At 49.8% G+C, this 23223-nt stretch overlaps 1 protein-coding gene across 2 annotated transcripts in view; it reads left to right on the top strand.

Moving 5' to 3' along the window:
• Window positions 1–23223, top strand: part of loaf (lost and found) — a 203259-nt gene that overhangs the window by 115516 nt on the left and 64520 nt on the right. For both annotated transcript variants that reach the window (XM_071675767.1, XM_071675768.1), the window contains exon 2: window positions 6697–6920. In XM_071675767.1, coding sequence (XP_071531868.1) covers window positions 6697–6920 — 224 coding nt within the window. The remainder of the gene's footprint in view (window positions 1–6696; window positions 6921–23223) is intronic.

The raw sequence follows: 23223 nt of genomic DNA, 5'->3' as shown, positions 1-23223 counted from the left end.
GTGGGGGTAAACTAACCCTCCCTTTTCCCTGATGGTAGTACCTCCCTCCTCCTCCTCCTCCTCCTCCTCCTCTTCCTCCTCCTCCTCCTCCTCCTGACCATGTTGGGGGAGGGGGGGGGGGGGCAGGGGGGGCATCCCCTTGATCAGCCATCTGGTTCGAAAAGGCTTTCTGAGAACGGTAGGTGAGGTGGGGGGTAGCTCTGTGCCCTAGGTCCTCATGACGCTCCCTCATTTTCCTTTTGTGTTGAGAGAGTGTATATATATATATATATATATATATATATATATATATATATATATATATATATATATATATATGTATATTCCTATGAGTCCACGGGGAAAATGAAACACGATAAGTTCCCAAGTGCACTTTCGTGTAATAATCACATCATCAGCGGAGACACAAGAGAGAAATATAAGTCAGTTGATATACATCGAAGAGACGAAGCTAGGACGCCATTTGGTAGAACGTGATTGTCCAAAACATATTTACCAAATGGCGTCCTAGCTTCGTTTCTTCGATGTATATCAACTGACTGTTATATTTCTCTCTTTGTGTCTCCCCTGATGATGTGATTATTACACGAAAGTGCACTAGGGAACTTATCGTGTTTCATTTTCCCGTGGACTCATAGGAATATCTCGATCACGCGTAAAATTGTGATCCTTTCCAATATATATATATATATATATATATATATATATATATATATATATATATATATATATATATATATATATATATATATAAGACTACCATGGCTGGGCCATGTTTTGACGCACCGTATCACTTGATCGTAAGCTCAAGAAGAAAATAAGGACGTCTTGCATAGAAAATGAGGAAAGAGAGAGAGATAAAAAAAAAACGGGAATAAACAGCCCTGAACTTAGGGAGGACTCAAGAAAATTGCCTTACCACCCCCTCCCTCCTTCCCCAACCCTCCCCATACTGTCACTTACACACACACACACACACACGCGCACAGACACACACACACACACACACACACACACACACAAGTTCATTAAAATGAGTACACTCTGCTGATTAACGCCAGACCAGCGACAGTCATATTTTTTAAACTTGCTAAGGAGGTTTAGTGAGCAGTTTTGTAAGGTGAGTGAGGGGCCTTGGGTTTATCTTCATCACACAGCCTTCCTCGTCATGTCCGACCCGCCGATGTCTCACATATTTGTGAGTGTGGCAGAGGGTGTGGGTGATGGTTGGCTGGGGCTCCCCCAGGGTGGATGGCTGGGGGTAGTAGGCTGGCTCCTCCCTCCCCCCTAATCATCCCCTGGGATCCCTCCTTCCCTCCCCTTTCCCTCCCTTCCCTCCGAGTCGGCCTTGAGGAGCGCGTAGTGATGAGCAAGTACTCAAGAGAAAAAGAATATGGCGTGTCTTGTTTCCTTGCCCTTCTCCTCGCTCCCTCCCTCCTTCCCTTCTCTCCATTCCCTCCCTCCTGCCCTTCCTCGCTCCCTCCTCCTTCCCTTCCCTCCATTCCCTCCCTCCTGCCCTTCCTCGCTCCCTCCTCCTTCCCTTCCCTCCATTCCCTTCCTCGCTCCCTCCCTCCTTCCATTCCCTCCTTCCTTCCCTCTCTCCATTCCCTCCCACCAGGCCACCTGATCGATTCCCGCCCGTGTGCCTGGACCGATGCTGGAAAGGGGGGGGGTGGGGTAATTCCAGGGACACACACACACACACACACACACACACAAGACTGTTCAACCCCCCCTCTTCCCCCCCCCCCCCTTTGCCCCCCTATCGTAGTTTCCAGTACCCGGAGGCAACCACGCCCAGCGTCCGGCCAATCGCGATGCGTAGTTTTCGATGTTTGGTTCGTTGTTATGAATGGCGGAATTGGCATTGCTCGTTATGGACTCGCGCAGGGTCACAGCGCACTCGTATGTCTGGTTCAGTGTATGGTAGTGTGTATAAAGTGTTGGTAGTGTGTATAAAGTGTTTGTGGTGTGTATAAAGTGTTTGTTTGTGGTATGTATAAAGTGTTTGTGGTGTGTATAAAGTGTTTGTGGTGTGTATAAAGTGTTTGTGGTATGTATAAAGTGTTTGTGGTATGTATAAAGTGTTTGTGGTATGTATAAAGTGTTTGTGGTGTGTATAAAGTGTTTGTGGTGTGTATAAAGTGTTTGTGGTATGTATAAAGTGTTTGTGGTATGTATAAAGCGTTTGTGGTATGTATAAAGTGTTTGTGGTATGTATAAAGTGTTTGTGGTGTGTATAAAGTGTTTGTGGTGTGTATAAAGTGTTTGTGGTATGTATAAAGTGTTTGTGGTATGTATAAAGTGTTTGTGGTATGTATAAAGTGTTTGTGGTATGTATAAAGTGTTTGTGGTATATATAAAGCGTTTGTGGATATGTAAAGCGTTTGTGGTATATATAAAGTGTTTGTGGTATATATAAAGTGTTTGTGGTATATATAAAGCGTTTGTGGTTTAAATAAAGCGTTTGTGGTATATATATATATATATATATATATATATATATATATATATATATATATATATATATATATATATATATTTTTTTTTTTTTTTTCTTTTTCAAACTATTCGCCATTTCCCGCGTTAGTGAGGTAGCGTTAAGAACAGAGAACTGGGCCACTGAGGGAATATCCTCACCTGGCCCCCTTCTCTGTTGCTTCTTTTGGAAAATTAAAAAAAATTGAGAGGGGAGGATTTCCAGCCCCCCGCTCCCTCCCCTTTTAGTCGCCTTCTACGACACGCAGGGAATACGTGGGAATTATTCTTTCTCCCCTATCCCCAGGGATAATATATATATATATATATATATATATATATATATATATATATATATATAAAATGTATGTGGGATATATAAAGTGTTTGTTGGCTTATTAAATTTTATCACTACAGCTGCCTTAGGATAATAATTTCTAGACGATAAAGAGACTCAAAAAATACCTACAATTATGTACAACATTTGTAGACTTGTGGCACACAGGGAAATGTGACATTTCACCGCTGGCGTAGAATCATATCGGATTTACGATAGATAAGTGAATTTTGGGAGGGGGTGGGGGAATCTGTGAGTAGATAACCAGACTTGAGAGTTAATGGGAGGGATTATTTAGGGATTGTATGTCATAGATACGTGTATTGTGTTGTGTGAAAAGGATTAATGTGGACGGTTTAGGGATGGGGTGTCACAGTGTAGTGTGTGTGGGTGTGTGTGTGTGTTTGGCTATGGGTTGAGGTGGGTGTGGAGTCTGGGGAAGAAATGGATTAATGTGGACGGTTTAGGGATGGGGTGTCACAGTGTAGTGTGTATGTGTGTGGATGTGTGTGTGTGTGTGTTTGGCTATGGGTTGAGGTGGCTGGGGAGGGGAGGAGGGATGGCTAAATCCCCTCCCTCACTCACTCCCCCCCTCCGCCCTCCTCCTAAGACCTGCCCATCAGGTGGGTGTGGAGTGAGGGGAGGGGAGGGAGGATGGCTAAATCCCCTCCACCACCCCCCCCCCTCCTCTACCCACTTCCTAAGACCCGCCCATCTGACGTACAGAGACCCCTCCCCTCCCTCCACCCTCCCTCCATATCCCCTTCCCTCACCCTCCCCTCCCTCCCCCACCATCTCTCTGAGCCAAGAATATTGGAATGATTTTTAAAAAGAACCAACCCATCCCAGGGAACCAATTACCGGGGTTTGATTATGTAGGCTAGAATGGGGGGGGGGGGCGTCTCTCTCTCTCTCTCTCTCTCTCTCTCTCTCTCTCTCTCTCTCTCTCTCTCTCTCTCTCACTTCATCGTGGGTTCTCCTAGATAGGTTAGGTATTACTCAATCTCTCCAGGGTCTCTCTCTCTCTCTCTCTCTCTCTCTCTCTCTCTCTCTCTCTCTCTCTCTCTCTCTATCTATCTATCTATCTATCTCTCTCTCTCTCTCTATCTATCTATCTATCTCTCTCTCTCTCCTTGAAGGTGACGTGCGTCTGGCAACAGCCACGTTCAAGTCCGTAATCTAATTTACGATTCGCTTGCCCTACCTCACCTGAGCCCCGGTGACGTCACAATAGGTCTCTCATTCGATGATAGGTGAGCGAGAACCCCAACTCGGCGCGTGATTGGTCGGTGGATTGTGGGCGGGAACTTCACCAGTGGCTTGTGAGTGGTCGATGGGTCTGGTGGGCGGGAACTTCATCTCATGACGAGCTTATGATTGGCTCTTGTTTTTCGTGGAGACTTCATGACCTGACTATGATTGGTTGTTGTGGTGGTTGGGGGGAACTCCAGAGAGATGGGAATGTGATTCGTCCTTTGCGAGATGATGACGTCATGGTCGGCCTGTCGCCCCCTAGGATATTGTATTGGTCGATGACATCACGACGCGTCACTAACGTGGGCCACTCATGGAGCATGCTTCCGCGTCAGTCACATGGGGCCACTCATGGAGCATGGGGTGGCAGCCAGCCTCTCAGCATCGCCAATGTGTTTGCCCATGAAGGGAGGAGGCACTTGACCACTGGTGGTGTCGCCCTGGGGTATATAACGACCCGATGCTCCCAGGGGCGTCCCATCCGTGCCCCCAGGGGCGTCCCATCAATGCTCCCAGGGGCGTCCCATCAGTGCCCCCAGGGTCGTCCCATCAGTGCCCCAGGGGTCGTCCCATCAGTGCCCCCAGGGTCGTCCCATCAATGCTCCCAGGGTCGTCCCACCAATGCTCCCAGGGTCGTCCCATCAATGCTCCCAGGGTCGTCCCATCAATGCTCCCAGGGGTCGTCCCATCATTGCCCCCGGGGGTCGTCCCACCTATGCTCCCAGGGGGCGTCCCATCAGTGCCCCCAGGGTCGTCCCACCAGTGCTCTCAGGGTCGTCCCATCAGTGCTCCCAGGGGTCGTCCCATCAGTGCCCCCAGGGGCGTCCCATCAGTGCCCCCCAGGGGCGTCCCATCAGTGCCCCCAGGGGGCGTCCCATCAGTGCCCCCAGGGGTCGTCCCATCAGTGCCCCCAGGGGTCGTCCCATTAGTGCCCCCCAGGGGGCGTCCCATCAGTGCCCCCAGGGTCGTCCCATCAATGCCCCCAGGGGTCGTCCCATCAGTGCCCCCAGGGGTCGTCCCATTAGTGCCCCCCAGGGGGCGTCCCATCAGTGCCCCCCAGGGTCGTCCCATCAATGCTCCCAGGGTCGTCCCATCCGTGCCCCCAGGGTCGTCCCATCAGTGCCCCCCAGGGTCGTCCCATCCGTGCCCCCAGGGGTCGTCCCATCAGTGCCCCCAGGGGTCGTCCCATCAGTGCCCCCAGGGGTCGTCCCATTAGTGCCCCCCAGGGGTCGTCCCATCAGTGCCCCCCAGGGGTCGTCCCATCAGTGCCCCCCAGGGTCGTCCCATCAGTGCCCCCAGGGGCGTCCCATCAGTGCCCCCCAGGGGGCGTCCCATCAGTGCCCCCCAGGGGGCGTCCCATCAGTGCCCCCGGGGGTCGTATACTGAGCATCATCTGTAAACACGACGTCCGGGGCCACAGCATACGACCTCAGCGCCACTCCGTCGTAAACTTGATTTACGTCACGATTTACGTCGCTTGATTTACGTCGCTTGATTTACGTCCCTTGATTTACGTCCCTTGATTTACGTCGCTTGATTTACGTCGCTTGATTTACGTCGCTTGATTTACGTCGCTTGATTTACGTCGCTTGATTTACGTCCCTTGATTTACGTCGCTTGATTTACGTCGCTTGATTTACGTCCCTTGATTTACGTCGCTTGATTTACGTCCCTTGATTTACGTCGCTTGATTTACGTCGCTTGATTTACGTCCCTTGATTTACGTCGCTTGATTTACGTCGCTTGATTTACGTCCCTTGATTTACGTCGCTTGATTTACGTCGCTTGATTTACGTCCCTTGATTTACGTCGCTTGATTTACGTCCCTTGATTTACGTCGCTTGATTTACGTCGCTTGATTTACGTCCCTTGATTTACGTCGCTTGATTTACGTCCCTTGATTTACGTCCCTTGATTTACGTCCCTTGATTTACGTCGCTTGATTTACGTCGCTTGATTTACGTCCCTTGATTTACGTCGCTTGATTTACGTCGCTTGATTTACGTCGCTTGATTTACGTCCCTTGATTTACGTCGCTTGATTTACGTCGCTTGATTTACGTCGCTTGATTTACGTCGCTTGATTTACGTCCCTTGATTTACGTCGCTTGATTTACGTCCCTTGATTTACGTCGCTTGATTTACGTCGCTTGATTTACGTCGCTTGATTTACGTCGCTTGATTTACGTCCCTTGATTTACGTCCCTTGATTTACGTCGCTTGATTTACGTCCCTTGATTTACGTCGCTTGATTTACGTCGCTTGATTTACGTCGCTTGATTTACGTCCCTTGATTTACGTCGCTTGATTATCCATTAATCATTTCGAGGAGTAGATAGGATTAATCATAGATAGATAAGCTTCTCTGCCACACTGGAACTGCCGCCTCTCTCTCTCTCTCTCTCTCTCTCTCTCTCTCTCTCTCTCTCTCTCTCTCTCTCTCTCTCACCACCACCCGTCTGTATATACATATATCTATCTCTCTCCCTCTCTTTCTCTCCCTCCTTCCCCACCACCCGTCTCTGTCTCTCCACCACCCGTCTATATATACATCTATATCTCTCCCTCCCTCTCCACCACCCGTCTATATATACATCTATATCTCTCCCTCCTCCTCCTCCTCACCAGTCGCTGTGTCGGAGCTGTGCCACGACTCGTTCCTGAAGCAGCGGAGTCGGATGATCGAGGGCGCGGTGGTGGTGTCTCGCGGGGAGAGGAACCTCAAATGTGTGGTCACCTTCCAGACGGACTCCATCCTCCAGCGCTTCATGCTCCGCTTCGAGAGGCTCCAGCTCGACTGCAACGACCACCTCTTCATCTACGACGGAGCCTACGCCATGGGAGCCTACAAGGTAAGGGGGTGAGGGAGGAGCCTACAAGGTATGGTACTAGGGGGTGAGGGAGGAGCCTACAAGGTAAGGAGGTGAGGGAGGAGCCTACAAGGTATGGTACTAGGGGGTGATGGGGAGCCTACAAGGTAAGGTCAAGGGTGATGGGAGCTTATAATGTAAGGTCTAGGGTGAGGGAGGAGCCTACAAGGTAAGGAGGTGAGGGAGGAGCCTACAAGGTATGGTACTAGGGGGTGATGGGAAGCCTACAAGATAAGGTCAAGGGTGATGGGAGCTTATAATGTAAGGTCTAGGGTGAGGGAGGAGCCTACAAGGTAAGGTCCTGGGGGTGAGGGAGGAGCCTACAAGGTAAGGAGGTGAGGAGGAGCCTACAAGGTATGGTAATAGGGGTGATGGGGAGCGTACAAGGTAAGGTCAAGGGTGATGGGAGCTTATAATGTAAGGTCTAGGGTGAGGGAGGAGCCTACAAGGTAAGGTCCTGGGGGTGAGGGAGGAGCCTATAATGTAAGGTCTAGGGTGAGGGAGGAGCCTACAAGGTAAGGTCCTGGGGGTGAGGGAGAAGCCTACAAGGTAAGGTCCTGGGGGTGAGGGAGGAGCCTACAAGGTAAGGTCCTGGTGGTGAGGGAGGAGCCTACAAGGTAAGGTCCTGGTGGTGAGGGAGGAGCCTACAAGGTATGGTACTAGGGGTGATGGGAGGAGCCTACAAGGTATGGTACTAGGGGTGAGGGAGGAGCCTACAAGGTAAGGTCCTGGAGGTGAGGGAGGAGCCTACAAGGTAAGGTCCTGGGGGTGAGGGAGGAGCCTACAAGGTAAGGTCCTGGTGCTGAGGGAGGAGCCTACAAGGTATGGTACTAGGGGTGATGGGAGGAGCCTACAAGGTATGGTACTAGGGGTGAGGGAGGAGCCTACAAGGTAAGGTCCTGGTGCTGAGGGAGGAGCCTACAAGGTATGGTACTAGGGGTGATGGGAGGAGCCTACAAGGTATGGTACTAGGGATGAGGGAGGAGCCTACAAGGTAAGGCCCTGGGGGTGATGGGGAGCCTACAATGCAAGGTCTAGGGTGATGGGGAACCCATAAGGTAAGGTATGGGGTGATAGAGAAGCCTACAATGTAAGGTCTAGGGTGATGGGGAGCCTAGAAGGTAAGGTCTGGGGTGATGGGGAGCCTGCGTCATGGGAGCCTCCAAGGGAAGACCTGAGACCCCGAGATGGGGGTGGCCAGGGGGGTGAGGGAGGTGGTTTGTTGGTAAGACTCGAGATTGTAGCATACCAAGAGTATATCAGGGTATATCACAAGAGTAAATCAGGGTATATCACAAGAATAAATCGGGTTATATCAAGAATAAATCGGTATACCACAAGAGTAAATCAGGGTATATCACAAGAATAAATGAATAACAGGTCACAACAGATTGAGAAAGAGCGAGAGACACACACACACACGAACGGGTACTTACTGCCTCTCTCTCTCTCTCTCTCTCTCTCTCTCTCTCTCTCTCTCTCTCTCTCTCTCTCTCTCTCCCCTGCCTGCCTGTCTGCCACCATCAGCAGGATGTTTATCTTCATCCTTATCACTGTTATCTGTGCACGTGCGTGTCCTCCGGCGGAGCGAGGCCCTTGTTCCCCTCCGTGACCCCGCGCGGCGCCCCTGGGGACACAGGACGCGGGACCTGCAGGTGTGGGGGGGTCACTGAGGAGGAGGACCCCCCTCTGACCCCGGCCTGACCTGGGCCACGGGTTGACCTGCTGTGTATGTTAGTATGTACCAGTCACGCCCTCGGGTAGTGTGTGTGTGTGTGTGTGTGTGTGTCGGGACACTTACTAGGGCCGCCCCGCCCCGCCGCCCCTCCTCCAGTCATACCACATCACCACCACCAGCAGTAGGATGGTGCCCCTCCCCCAGTCATACCACATCACCACCAGCAGTAGGATGGTGCCCCTCCTCCAGTCATACTACATCATCACCACCAGCAGTAGGATGGTGCCCCTCCTCCAGTCATACCACATCACCACCAGCAGTAGGATGGTGCCCCTCCTCCAGTCATACCACATCACCACCACCAGCAGTAGGATGGTGCCCCTCCTCCAGTCATACCACATCACCACCAGCAGTAGGATGGTGCCCCTCCTCCAGTCATACCACATCACCACCAGCAGCAGTAGGATGGTGCCCCTCCTCCAGTCATACCACATCACCACCAGCAGCAGTAGGATGGTGTGTGAGTTCCCTCCCTCCTTTCTTCCCTTTAGATGAACGACTGATGGGCGAATCCTCCTCTCTCTCTCTCTCTCTCTCTCTCTCTCTCTCTCTCTCTCTCTCTCTCTCTCTCTCTCTCTCTCTCTCTCTCTCCCTCCTGGGTGGTATCGGTGGCCCGGCCCGGGCCGAGGGGAGGTCCGGATTTCGCCGATATATAAATCCGCTCCAAGTGGCAATGCTGGGAGCACGTTAACGGATTTTCTGCATATTTTTCGTTGAGGAATATTTGAGGCGGATCACTACCTCCCCCCATTCCCCATTCCCCATCCCTCCGTCCCCATCCCCCTCACACGTCTTACTCCCGAATCCCTCCCACCTCCCCCTCCACCCTCTCTCCTTTCCCACCACCCTCCCCTCTCCCCTTCCTTCCCTCTCTGGCCTGGGAGGGTGAGATGTCTCCCAGGTCTCGTGTGGACACTTGGGAGAGAGAGAGAGAGAGAGAGAGAGAGAGAGAGAGAGAGAGAGAGAGAGAGAGAGAGAGAGAGAGACCTCGTCTCTCCCCCCACCCTCTCCACACACACACACGCACCCCTCCACCCCCACACACCCTCCTCCACCCTGGGAGGGTAAGGTGTCTCCCAGGTCTTGTGTGGACACCGTCTCATTCCACCTGGGAGGATGGAGGGTGTGTGTGTGTGTGTGTGTGTGTGTGTGTGTGTAAGTGTAAGTGTGTAGTGTGTGTGTGTGTGTGTGTGTGTGTGTGTGTGTGTGTGTGTGTGTAAGTGTAAGTGTGTAGTGTGTGTGTGTGTGTGTGTGTGTTTATGTGTATGTAAGTGTAAGTGTGTGTGTGTGTATGTGAGTGTGTATGTGTGTGTGTGTGTGTGTGTGTGTAAGTGTAAGTGTGTAAGTGTGTGTGTGTGTGGGTGTTTATGTGTATGTAAGTGTAAGTGTGTGTGTGTATGTGTGTAAGTGTAAGTGTGTGTGTGAGTGTGTGTGTGTGTGTGTGTGTGCGTGTGTGTGTGTGTGTGTGTGTGTGTGTGTGTAAGTGTAAGTGTGTGTGTGTATGTGTGTGTGTGTGTGTGTGTGTGTGTGTGTGTGTGTATGTGTGTGTGTGTGTGTGTGTGTGTGTGTGTGTGTGTGTATGGTTGGGGGTTGATGGGGGTTTATAGAGGTTTAACGAGAAGTGTATAGGAGGGGGGGGGTTAGTTATACATGTAGTGGGGGGGAGGCGGTGTATGGTGAAGTATACACATGTATACCTATGACGTATACACATGTATACCTATGTCTATACATCGTGCAGAATGCAAGAGGGTAATCAATGTATATTTTTTCTTAAGAATTGATTCTTTTTTTCATTTCTGATTATATACACACGTGAATCGTTATCCGTGTTCAACGACGGTATACAACACTGTGTGTGCGTTTAAACGAGAGTACGCAACACTGTCTTATGTTAAACGTCAGTACAGTAGACTGTGTTCAACGACGGTATACAACACTGTGTGTGCGTTTAAACGAGAGTACGCAACACTGTCTTATGTTAAACGTCAGTACAGTAGACTGTGTTCAACGACGGTATACAACACTGTGTGTGCGTTTAAACGAGAGTACGCAACACTATCTTATGTTAAACGTCAGTACAGTAGACTGTGTTCAACGACGGTATACAACACTGTGTGTGTGTTTAAACGAGAGTACGCAACACTGTCTTAGGTTAAAAGTCAGTACAGTAGACTGTGTTCAACGACGGTATACAACACTGTGTGTGCGTTTAAACGAGAGTACGCAACACTGTCGTAGGTTAAACTTCAGTACAGTAGACTGTGTTCAACGACGGTATACAACACTGTGTGTGCGTTTAAACGAGAGTACGCAACACTGTCGTAGGTTAAACGTCAGTACAGTAGACTGTGTTCAACGACAGTAATACTAGACTGTCCATGTTAAACGACAGGGCATTTCCAATGTGTTTAACGACGGTACAGTGATTATACTGTGTTAAACGACAGTACACTTAGTACACTGTCTGTATACCGGGTCTGGTTCCAGTACACCTAGGTACTCTTGTGTATTATGTGATTTGTATATGTATACATTGTAGATGTCAAGTTATGTATATCTCATACATTATACATTATATACACGGTGTGATGCCCTGTATACATAGGTCTTACCGTTATACTTATGTATATGACACATACGGGGCGCCTCCCCCCCTGGGGCCCACATGGGGGCCCCAGCTGGTGCCCCCTCCCCCCCGTACTGTACCCCACTGTACCGCTCTGTACTTACTTACCCCCTTCCCCTCCCCTCCCCTTCCCCCTAACCATGTACCCCCCCTTCACCCCTCACCTGTCACTTGGGGGGGGGGGGAAACAGATACAGAATGTGGAATTGAACGCAAAGAAATCTTTCCCCTCTCTCTCTCTCTCTCTCTCTCTCTCTCTCTCTCTCTCTCTCTCTCTCTCTCTCTCTCTCTCTCTCTCTCTCTCTCTCTCTCTCACCACTCGCTCTCTCTCGACAGTAATGTATTCTCCCCTTCCTCGGGCCCAGAAATGGCTACTTATGCAGGATGTGTTCGAGCGGGGTGAGGGGGTGAGGGGAAGGGAGGGGGTGAGGGGAAGGGAGGGGGTGAGGGGAGGGGGAGAGACATTGGGAGGAGGAGGAGGGCGTCACATCCTAACTCCCCTCCCAGGAGCGGAACGCCCTGAGGCTCGACCAATCACGGTGAACTGCTCGAGCTAACGAGGTTTTGATTGGCTCAAAAAGCCCTCCCCCATCCCCCATTAGCAGCGACTTGTAAGTGACACACTTTGTTGTCACTGGAGATTCTCAAGTGGTTGGTTAATTAGTTCAGTGGAGGTGACGACGACCCGTGCCACTTACACACTACACACTGTTCGTCCAGTGGTGGTCTGGCTGGATGAAGAGACCATTAGTGGTCTTCCAGTGGTCTCTTAGGTGGATGAGAGACCATTAGTGGTCGTCCAGCGGTCTCTGGCTGGATGAAGAGACCATTCGTGGTCGTCGAGTGGTCTCTGGCTGGATGAAGAGACCATTCGTGGTCGTCGAGTGGTCTCTGGTTGGATGAAGAGACCATTAGTGGTTGTCCAGTGGTCTCTTGGGTGGATGGAGAGACCATTAGTGGTCTTTCAGTGGTCTCTTGGGTGGATGCAGAGACCATTAGTGGTCTTCCAGTGGACTCTTGGGTGGATGGAGACCATTAGTGGTCTTCCAGTGGACTCTTAGGTGGATGGAGAGACCATTAGTGGTCGTCCAGCGGTCTCTGGCTGGATGAAGAGACCATTCGTGGTCGTCGAGTGGTCTCTGGCTGGATGAAGAGACCATTAGTGGTCGTCCAGTGGACTCTTGGGTGGATGAAGAGACCATTAGTGGTCGTCCAGCGGTCTCTGGCTGGATGAAGAGACCATTCGTGGTCGTCCAGCGGTCTCTGGCTGGATGAAGAGACCATTAGTGGTCGTCCAGCGGTCTCTGGCTGGATGAAGAGACCATTAGTGGTCGTCCAGCGGTCTCTGGCTGGATGAAGAGACCATTAGTGGTCGTCCAGCGGTCTCTGGCTGGATGAAGAGACCATTAGTGGTCGTCCAGCGGTCTCTGGCTGGATGAAGAGACCATTAGTGGTCGTCCAGCGGTCTCTGGCTGGATGAAGAGACCATTAGTGGTCGTCCAGTGGTCTCTGGTTGTAGCAGGGTCGTTCCCGGAGCGAACCTTCGCGACTAAGGAGTCCGGTACGACTCCCACAGTCGTCCCTTTATATGCCCTCCCTCCCACACACGCCCTCCCTCATCCCCACTCATGATCTCATGTCACCTTCCTTCATCCCCCACTCATGATCACATGTCACCTTCCCTCATCCTCACTCATGATCACATGTCACCTTCCCTCATCCTCGCTCATGATCTCATGTCACCTTCCCTCATCCTCGCTCATGATCTCATGTCACCTTCCCTCATCCCCAGATCTCATGTCACCTTCCCTCCACCTCTGACGATCTCATGTCATCATCCCTCTACCTCACTCATGGCCTCCTTATGTCATGGCTGACCACAGATTTCATTGGACTTCATGAGGCACTGCAGTGTACAGATTCCATGAGGCACTGCAGTGTGCAGATTTCATAAGGCACTGCAGTGTACAGATTTCATGAGGCACTGCAGTGTACAGATTCCATGAGGCACTGCAGTGTACAGATTCCATGAGGCACTGCAGTGTACAGATTTCATGAGGCACTGCAGTGTACAGATTTCATGAGGCACTGCACTGTACAGATTTCATGAGGCACTGCAGTGTACAGATTTCACGAGGCACTGCAGTGTACAGAGGTCATGAGGCACTGCAGTGTACAGATTTGGTCTTACAGTCCCAGTTGTGTGTACACGTTTCTTCAGAACAATTGTGAGATGAAATTTCAAATATAATTTCTTTTCACAGTAAAATATTGAAATATCGTATGTTTTTAATAAGTTCATCCCAGCTTTTATTTTCTCTTCATTTTATTTTGTTGTGTTTTAATTAATTAACAGGTTTCAATTTCTTATCTATCTATCTATCTATCTATCTATCTATATATATATATATATATATATATATATATATATATATATATATATATATATATATATATTATTTTATTTTTTTTATTATACTTTGTCGCTGTCTCCCGCGTTTGCGAGGTAGCGCAAGGAAACAGACGAAAGAGATGGCCCAACCCCCCCCCCCCATACACATGTATATACATACGTCCACACACGCAAATATACATACCTACACAGCTTTCCATGGTTTACCCCAGACGCTTCACATGCCTTGATTCAATCCCCTGACAGCACGTCAACCCCGGTATACCACATCGCTCCAGTTCACTCTATTCCTTGCCCTCCTTTCACCCTCCTGCATGTTCAGGCCCCGATCACACAAAATCTTTTTCACTCCATCTTTCCACCTCCAGTTTGGTCTCCCTCTTCTCCTCGTTCCCTCCACCTCCGACACATATATCCTCTTGGTCAATCTTTCCTCACTCAATTTATCCATGTGCCCAAACCACTTCAAAACACCCTCTTCTGCTCTCTCAACCACGCTCTTTTTATTTCCACACATCTCTCTTACCCTTACGTTACTCACTCGATCAAACCACCTCACACCACACATTGTCCTCAAACATCTCATTTCCAGCACATCCATCCTCCTGCGCACAACTCTATCCATAGCCCACGCCTCGCAACCATACAACATTGTTGGAACCACTATTCCTTCAAACATACCCATTTTTGCTTTCCGAGATAATGTTCTCGACTTCCACACATTCTTCAAGGCCCCCAGAATTTTCGCCCCCTCCCCCACCCTATGATCCACTTCCGCTTCCATGATTCCATCCGCTGCCAGATCCACTCCCATAATAAACTTTTTTTTCTTAACACAAGGACGCATCACCTCTACGTAATATATCGTAAGATTTTTGAATAATATAACAAATGACAAATGCCCTTACTGGCGCCCAAGAAAAAAATTTTAAATAAAAATCCAGATCATTAGATTAACAGTTTGATAAAAGATTACGGTAACATATATATATATATATATATATATATATATATATATATATATATATATATATATATACTAAACGCTAATAAATATAAAATGAACTCACACTAAACGCTAATATATATATATATATATATATATATATATATATATATATATATATATATATATATATATATATATATATATAATGTAATTACTAAAGCGTTTATATTTTCAAGAAAATATATAAACACTTTAGCATTGTGGAATATGGGCACGAAATGTGTTTTTATTTTTTTTTTTAGAAGACTTTGGGTGTCGTCTAGCGCCGTGGGAGCATACACCCGACACCAACATGTTCCAACGATATTTCTAGCCAGTCTCAGGTGTGTCCCTCTGCCGTTATAAATGGCGTCTGTTGTGTTGTGGTGTTCATCCTCTCCTCCCTGCCTTGTGATTCTCTCCGGGAGCTGATCTCCCTCGCGGACCATTATTTATCGAACGTGATTATCGGCTGGGTTATTATTTATTAACATCGGGATCTACAGAAGTCAGGTAATTTGATGTGTGTTCAGGTCGTGCGTGACCCGTGAGTGGCGTGTGGCTGTTTGGGGTCAGTTGATGTCTGCCATGACCTGATCTTCCTCCTCCTCCTCCTCCTCATATATATGTATATATATATATATATATATATATATATATATATATATATATATATATATATATATATATATATACAAATTATATCACTTTAATCCTCAATTTTTGTCATTTAAATTTTTTTTGTCATTTTTTGTCATTTAGATTTTTTTTTCTCGTTTTTTCGTTTTAAATTTGGTTTTGTTTTTGCGTTTTTTTCCCCTCGTTTTTGTGTTTTAAATTTGGTGTTATTTAGGGGTTTGATATGTGTCTTTGTAGGTTGCAGTGGGGGTGGGGGGGGTTGCCGTGGGAGGTGGTTTAGTCGTTTAGGTGGGTGGTGGGTGGTTGAGGGAGGCGTTGTGGTAGTTTCAGTGGGTGGTGGGTGGTTGAGGGAGGCGTTGTGGTAGTTTCAGTGGGTGGTGGGTGGTTGAGGGAGGCGTTGTGGTAGTTTCAGTGGGTGGTGGGTGGTTGAGGGAGGCGTTGTGGTAGTTTCAGTGGGTGGTGGGTGGTTGAGGGAGGCGTTGTGGTAGTTTCAGTGGGTGGTGGGTGGTTGAGGGAGGCGTTGTGGTAGTTTCAGTGGGTGGTGGGTGGCTGAGGGAGGCGTTGTGGTAGTTTCAGTGGGTGGTGGGTGGGGTATTAGCCACAGTGTTGATCAGTGGTTCCCCCGTAGCGCTGACCCCCACTGGGGATCGTAATAGTGACCGTTAAACAGTGTTGATCCCAGTGTTGACCATAGCGTTGATCTCAGTGTTGACCATAGCGTTGATCTCAGTGTTGACCAAGCGTTGATCCCAGTGTTGACCAAGCGTTGATCCCAGTGTTGACCAAGCGTTGATCCCAGTGTTGACCAAGCGTTGATCCCAGTGTTGACCATAGCGTTGATCCCAGTGTTGACCAAGCGTTGATCTCAGTGTTGACCAAGCGTTGATCCCAGTGTTGACCAAGCGTTGATCTCAGTGTTGACTAAGCGTTGATCCCAGTGTTGACCAAGCGTTGATCCCAGTGTTGACCATAGCGCTGATCCCAGTGTTGACCAAGCGTTGATCCCAGTGTTGACAAAGCGTTGATCCCAGTGTTGACCAAGCGTTGATCCCAGTGTTGACCAAGCGTTGATCCCAGTGTTGACCATAGCGTTGATCCCAGTGTTGACCAAGCGTTGATCCCAGTGTTGACCAAGCGTTGATCCCAGTGTTGACCAAGCGTTGATCCTAGTGTTGACCATAGCGTTGATCCCAGTGTTGACCATAGCGTTGACCCCAGTGTTGACCAAGCGTTGATCTCAGTGTTGACCATAGCGTTGATCTCAGTGTTGACCATAGCGTTGACCAAGCGTTGATCCCAGTGTTGACCATAGCGTTGATCTCAGTGTTGACCATAGCGTTGATCTCATTGTTGACCATAGCGTTGATCTCAGTGTTGACCAAGCGTTGATCCCAGTGTTGACAAAGCGTTGATCCCAGTGTTGATCCCTGTTGACTATTGAGTTGACTATAATGTTAATCAGTGTTAATCACGGTGTTGATCCCAGTGTTGACCATAGCGTTGATCCTAGTGTTGACCACGCGTTGATCCTAGCGTTGACCACCGCGTTGATCCGTGTTGACTATAGAGTTGACTATAATGTTAATCAGTGTTAATCACGGTATTGATCCCAGTGTTGACCACAGCGTTAATCCCAGTGTTGACCAAACGTTGATCCTAGCGTTGACCCTAGCGTTGAACGCAGCTTTGATCATGGGTTGGACCCTAGTGTTAATCAGTGTTATTCACGGTGTTGACCGCATTGATCACCAGAGTAATGAGCGCAGTTTTTCAGCGGATGAGGAGTTATGAGGTAGTGTCGTCCAGCGTGGAACTGGTCCATTACATCTGGTGTACACGACTGATGTATTACACCCGCTGTATCGTACACGCCCGGACCCATAACTCAGGTCAATTAAATTAAATAAACATGTCCAACGGGGAATATTAATTGTTATTATTAGTTTACATCACGTGGGAGGGTGAGGTGTGTAGTACTGCAAGGTACATTAATGGGGCGACCCCTAACTAGTGTAGGGCTGTAACCTGTACTAATGGGGCGACCCCTAGCTAGTGTAGGACTGTAACCTGTACTAATGGGGCGACCCCCTAACTAGTGTAGGGCTGTAACCTGTACTAATGGGGCGACCCCTAGCTAGTGTAGGACTGTAACCTGTACTAATGGGGCGACCCCTAACTAGTGTAGGGCTGTAACCTGTACTAATGGGGCGACCCCGTAACTAGTGTAGGGCTGTAACCTGTACTAATGGGGCGACCCCTAGCTAGTGTAGGGCTGTAACCTGTACTAATGGGGCGACCCCTAGCTAGTGTAGGGCTGTAACCTGTACTAATGGGGCGACCCCTAGCTAGTGTAGGGTTGTAACCTGTACTAATGGGGCGACCCCCTAACTAGTGTAGGACTGTAAGCTGTACTAATGGGGCGACCCCCTAACTAGTGTAGGGCTGTAACCTGTACTAATGGGGCGACCCCGTAACTAGTGTAGGGCTGTAACCTGTACTAATGGGGCGACCCCTAGCTAGTGTAGGACTGTAACCTGTACTAATGGGGCGACCCCCTAACTAGTGTAGGGCTGTAACCTGTGCTAATGGGGCGACCCCTAGCTAGTGTAGGACTGTAACCTGTACTAATGGGGCGACCCCTAGCTAGTGTAGGACTGTAACCTGTACTAATGGGGCGACCCCGTAACTAGTGTAGGGCTGTAACCTGTACTAATGGGGCGACCTCTAGCTAGTGTAGGACTGTAACCTACACTGTTGGGGCGACCCCAAGCCTATGTAATACTGTAACCTACACTGACGGGGCGACCCCCAGCCAGTGTAATACTGTAACCTACACTGACGGGGCGACCCCCAGCCAGTGTAATACTGTAACCTACACCGACGGGGCGACCCCCAGCCAGTGTAATACTGTAACCTACACTGACGGGGCGACCCCAAGCCTGTGTAATACTGTCACCTACACTGACGGGGCGACCCCAAGCCTGTGTAATACTGTCACCTACACTGACGGGGCGACCCCCAGCCAGTGTAATACTGTAACCTACACTGACGGGGCGACCCCAAGCCTGTGTAATACTGTCACCTACACTGACGGGGCAACCCCAAGCCTGTGTAATACTGTCACCTACACTGACGGGGCGACCCCAAGCCTGTGTAATACTGTAACCTACACTGACGGGGCGACCCCAAGCCTGTGTAATACTGTCACCTACACTGACGGGGCAACCCCAAGCCTGTGTAATACTGTCACCTACACTGACGGGGCGACCCCCAGCCAGTGTAATACTGTAACCTACACTGACGGGGCAACCCCAAGCCTGTGTAATACTGTCACCTACACTGACGGGGCGACCCCAAGCCTGTGTAATACTGTAACCTACACTGACGGGGCGACCCCAAGCCTGTGTAATACTGTAACCTACACTGACGGGGCGACCCCCCCCCAGCCTAGTGTAACACTGTAACCTTCACTGACCAAGGGTTAGTTAGGGGGGGAGGGGGCGCACCTCCCCAGCCAATGTGGTGAAGTAAGCTACACTGACATTGGGGGGAGGGGTGTGGGGGGGGGTGTAGCTACACTGCTCAGGGCCCCGGGACAGACAGCTTATAGATCAAAGCTCATTACCATATTAAGTGGGTGGCCACCTTATCTTTACAGGCCGGCTGGCCCAGCAGCACACGTCACTTGTGTACACACTTATACTTAAGTGTATCCCAAGTGCCTCCCCCGCCACCAAGCCTGGACCCGACCCGCCCCGCCCCGCCCCGCCCCGGCGGTGCAATACACTTATCCGTGAAGTAGACAGACACATACAGCAGACGTGGACACAACCAGACACATACAGCAGACGTGGACACATACAGACACATACAGCAGACGTGGACACATACAGACACTATAGCAGACGTGGACACAACCAGACACATACAGCAGACGTGGACACATACAGACACATACAGCAGACGTGGACACATACAGACACATACAGCAGACGTGGACACATACAGACACATATAGCAGACGTGGACACATACAGACACATACAGCAGACGTGGACACATACAGACACATACAGCAGACGTGGACACATACAGACACTACAGCAGACGTGGACACATACAGACACATACAGCAGACGTGGACACATACAGACACATACAGCAGACGTGGACACATACAGACACTACAGCAGACGTGGACACATACAGACACATACAGCAGACGTGGACACATACAGACACATACAGCAGACGTGGACACATACAGACACATACAGCAGACGTGGACACATACAGACACATACAGCAGACGTGGACACATACAGACACATACAGCAGACGTGGACACATACAGCAGACGTGGACACATACAGACACATACAGCAGACGTGGACACATACAGACACATACAGCAGACGTGGACACATACAGCCGACGTGGACACATACAGCAGTCGTGGACACATACAGACACATACAGCAGACGTGGACACATACAGACACATACAGCAGACGTGGACACATACAGACACATACAGCAGACGTGGACACAGACACATACAGCAGACGTGGACACATACAGACACATACAGCAGACGTGGACACATACAGACACATACAGCAGACGTGGACACATACAGACACATACAGCAGACGTGGACTCATACAGACACATACAGCAGACGTGGACACATACAGCCGACGTGGACACATACAGACACATACAGCAGTCGTGGACACATACAGCAGACGTGGACACATACAGACACATACAGCAGACGTGGACACATACAGACATACAGCAGACGTGGACTCATACAGACACATGCAGCAGACGTGGACACATACAGACACATACAGCAGACGTGGACACATACAGACACTACAGCAGACATGGACACATACAGCAGACGTGGATACATACATACAGACACAGCAACAGACGTGGACACTGACATACAGACACTACAGCAGACGCGGACACAGACATACAGACACAGCAACCACACGCCAGTGTTGGCTTTAGTGGGTGGGGCCAGCTGGAGTTTGATGAAGACAACATAAACAAGATAACACAGGTGAACACACACAGTTGAACACACACAGGTGAACACACCAGGTGAACACACACAGGTGAACACACCAGGTGAACACACACAGGTGAACACACCAGGTGAACTTACACAGGTGAACACACCAGGTGAACTTACACAGGTGAACACACCAGGTGAACACACACAGGTGAACACACCAGGTGAACACACCAGGTGAACACACACAGGTGAACACACCAGGTGAACACACACAGATGAACACACACAGGTGAACACACCAGGTGAACTTACGCAGGTGAACACACCAGGTGAACACACCAGGTGAACACACACAGGTGAACACACCAGGTGAACACACACAGGTGAACACACCAGGTGAACACACACAGGTGAACACACCAGGTGAACACACACAGGTGAACACACGCAGGTAAACACACAGGTGAACACACCAGGTGAACACACCAGGTGAACACACAGGTGAACACACCAGGTGAACACACTAGGTGCACACACACAGGTGAACACACCAGGTGAATACACACAGGTGAACACACCAGGTGAACACACACAGGTGAACACACCAGGTGAACACACACAGGTGAACACACACAGGTGAACACACCAGGTGAACACACACAGGTGAACACACACAGGTGAACACACCAGGTGAACGCTACAATCAGGAGAACATATTTGGGTTTATACTGTGGGAAGACTTTGTATACAATTTAGCTCATACAGCGGGGCAGATGAAGACCATATGTATGGTCTCTTGTGGGTATGGTGTGGGGAGAGTTCTCGTGTGGGTGTAGTGTGGGAGGCCGTGGGAGGGGCTCTTGAGTGTGTATGATGTGGGAGGGTTTCTAGTGTGGGTATATTGTGGGAGGGGGTGTGTGTGTGTTCTCATGTGGATATGAAATGGGAGGGGTTTTTCGTGTGGGTGTAGTGTGTGGGAGGGGGTTTCTAGTGTGGGTGTAGTGTGTGGGAGGGGGTTTTCGTGTGGGTTTAGTGTGTGGGAGGGGGATTTCTAGTGTGGGTATAGTGTGTGGGGATGGGGTTTCTCGTGTGGGGTATGGTGTGGGAAGAGGGGGACCCCGGTGAGCTAGTGTTATCTCCCCCCTCCCTCCCACACACCCACACCCACACACACACACTTGCCATAATTACTCAGCTGTTCGGGATTTGCCCTTAATGAGCCTGGGATCCTTACCTTAATTAGCAAGAATTGTAAACTACCTGTTTTGATGTTGGTTATCGTTGTACACACACACGCACACACACACACACACACACACACACACACACACACACATACACACTCCCCAGGGGGATGGGGTGTTGAGGGTGTAGCAGTTGGTCTCCCATGGCCAGAAGACGACACAGGTGTTCTCCAGGGTGGTGTAGTGTATGTTGGGGGTGTAGCAGGTGTTCTTTCATGGTACGCAGACGACACAGGTGTTCTCCAGGGTGGTATAGTGTATGTTGAGGGTGTAGCAGGTGTTCTCCCATGGTACGCAGACGACACAGGTGTTCTCCAGGATGGTATGGTCTATGTTAGGGGTGTTGAGGGTGTAGCAGGTGTTCTCCCATGGCCAGAAGACGACACAGGTGTTCTCCAGGGTGGTATAGTGCATGTTGGGGGTGTAGCAGGTGTTCTCCAGGGGGGTATAGTGTATGTTGAGGGTGTAACAGGTGTTCTTCCATGGCAAGCAGACGACACAGGTGTTCGCTAGTGATGAGTGTATGTTGGGGGTGTAACAGGTGTTCTTTCATGGCAGGCAGACGACACAGGTGTTCTCCAGGGTGTTGCGTTTTCCCATGGCACGTCTCCAACACTACTACACCACTTCCCTAGCACTCCCACACCGTCACCAACACCACCACAGCAAGTCTCCAACACTACGACACTACTTCTCCAACACAACCACACCACATCAACACCACCACACCAAGGCAACCACACCACATCTCCAACCCCACCACACCAAATTTATCTATAGCAAACCACGTCTCCAACACCACCACCTCACCACGTCTCCAACACTACCACACTACGTCCCCATCACCACCACACCACCACCACATCTCGTCTCCAACACCACCACCACACCACGTCCCCAACACCACCATACCACGTCCCCATCACTACCACCACCACGTCCCCAACACCACCACCACCACCACGTCCCCAACCACCCCACCACACCACGTCACGTCTCCAAACCCCCACCACACCGTCTCCGGCGCCGCCACACCACGTCTTCCACTCTTACACAGAGAAAATAATCTTATCTGGAGGCCAGAAATAGACGGTAAATTAATTAAAACAGGCGGCTTAGTTCCTGCCCACCTCTTGTCGCCCCCCAACCCACCCCACCTCTCTCTCTCTCTCTCTCTCTCTCTCTCTCTCTCTCTCTCTCTCTCTCTCTCTCTCTCTCTCTCTCTCTCTCAGTATTCATTATGGCGCGCCTTTGATGCGGGGGGGCAGTGTTCATGTTGTATCTTGGCCATTGTCGCTCTGGAGCTGATAAGGAAGCCATTATTATCATTATGTCATCACGTCGAGAGGTGAACACACACACACACACACACACACACACACACACACACGCATCCCTCCCGCGCATCCTTCCCGCGCATCCGATGAGTCGCTGGCGGTATCTGGCAACTGCTCGGGCCAGGCCCAGAGTTGGCAGAGGATTTGAATCTAAATTCCTCTCGTAAAATGTTGTCTCTATTATCCTCTTTTGCTGGTAGAATGGATTTGAATATAATGTCTCCTTTTGGATGGAGTTAAAACCAAAAAAAAAAATTGTGATATA

This window comes from Panulirus ornatus, chromosome 21 (assembly GCF_036320965.1).
Source record: "Panulirus ornatus isolate Po-2019 chromosome 21, ASM3632096v1, whole genome shotgun sequence".
NCBI lineage: Eukaryota > Metazoa > Arthropoda > Malacostraca > Decapoda > Palinuridae > Panulirus > Panulirus ornatus.
The sequence above is the reverse complement of the archived record's forward strand: the minus strand, read 5'-3'. Positions and strand labels throughout refer to the sequence as shown.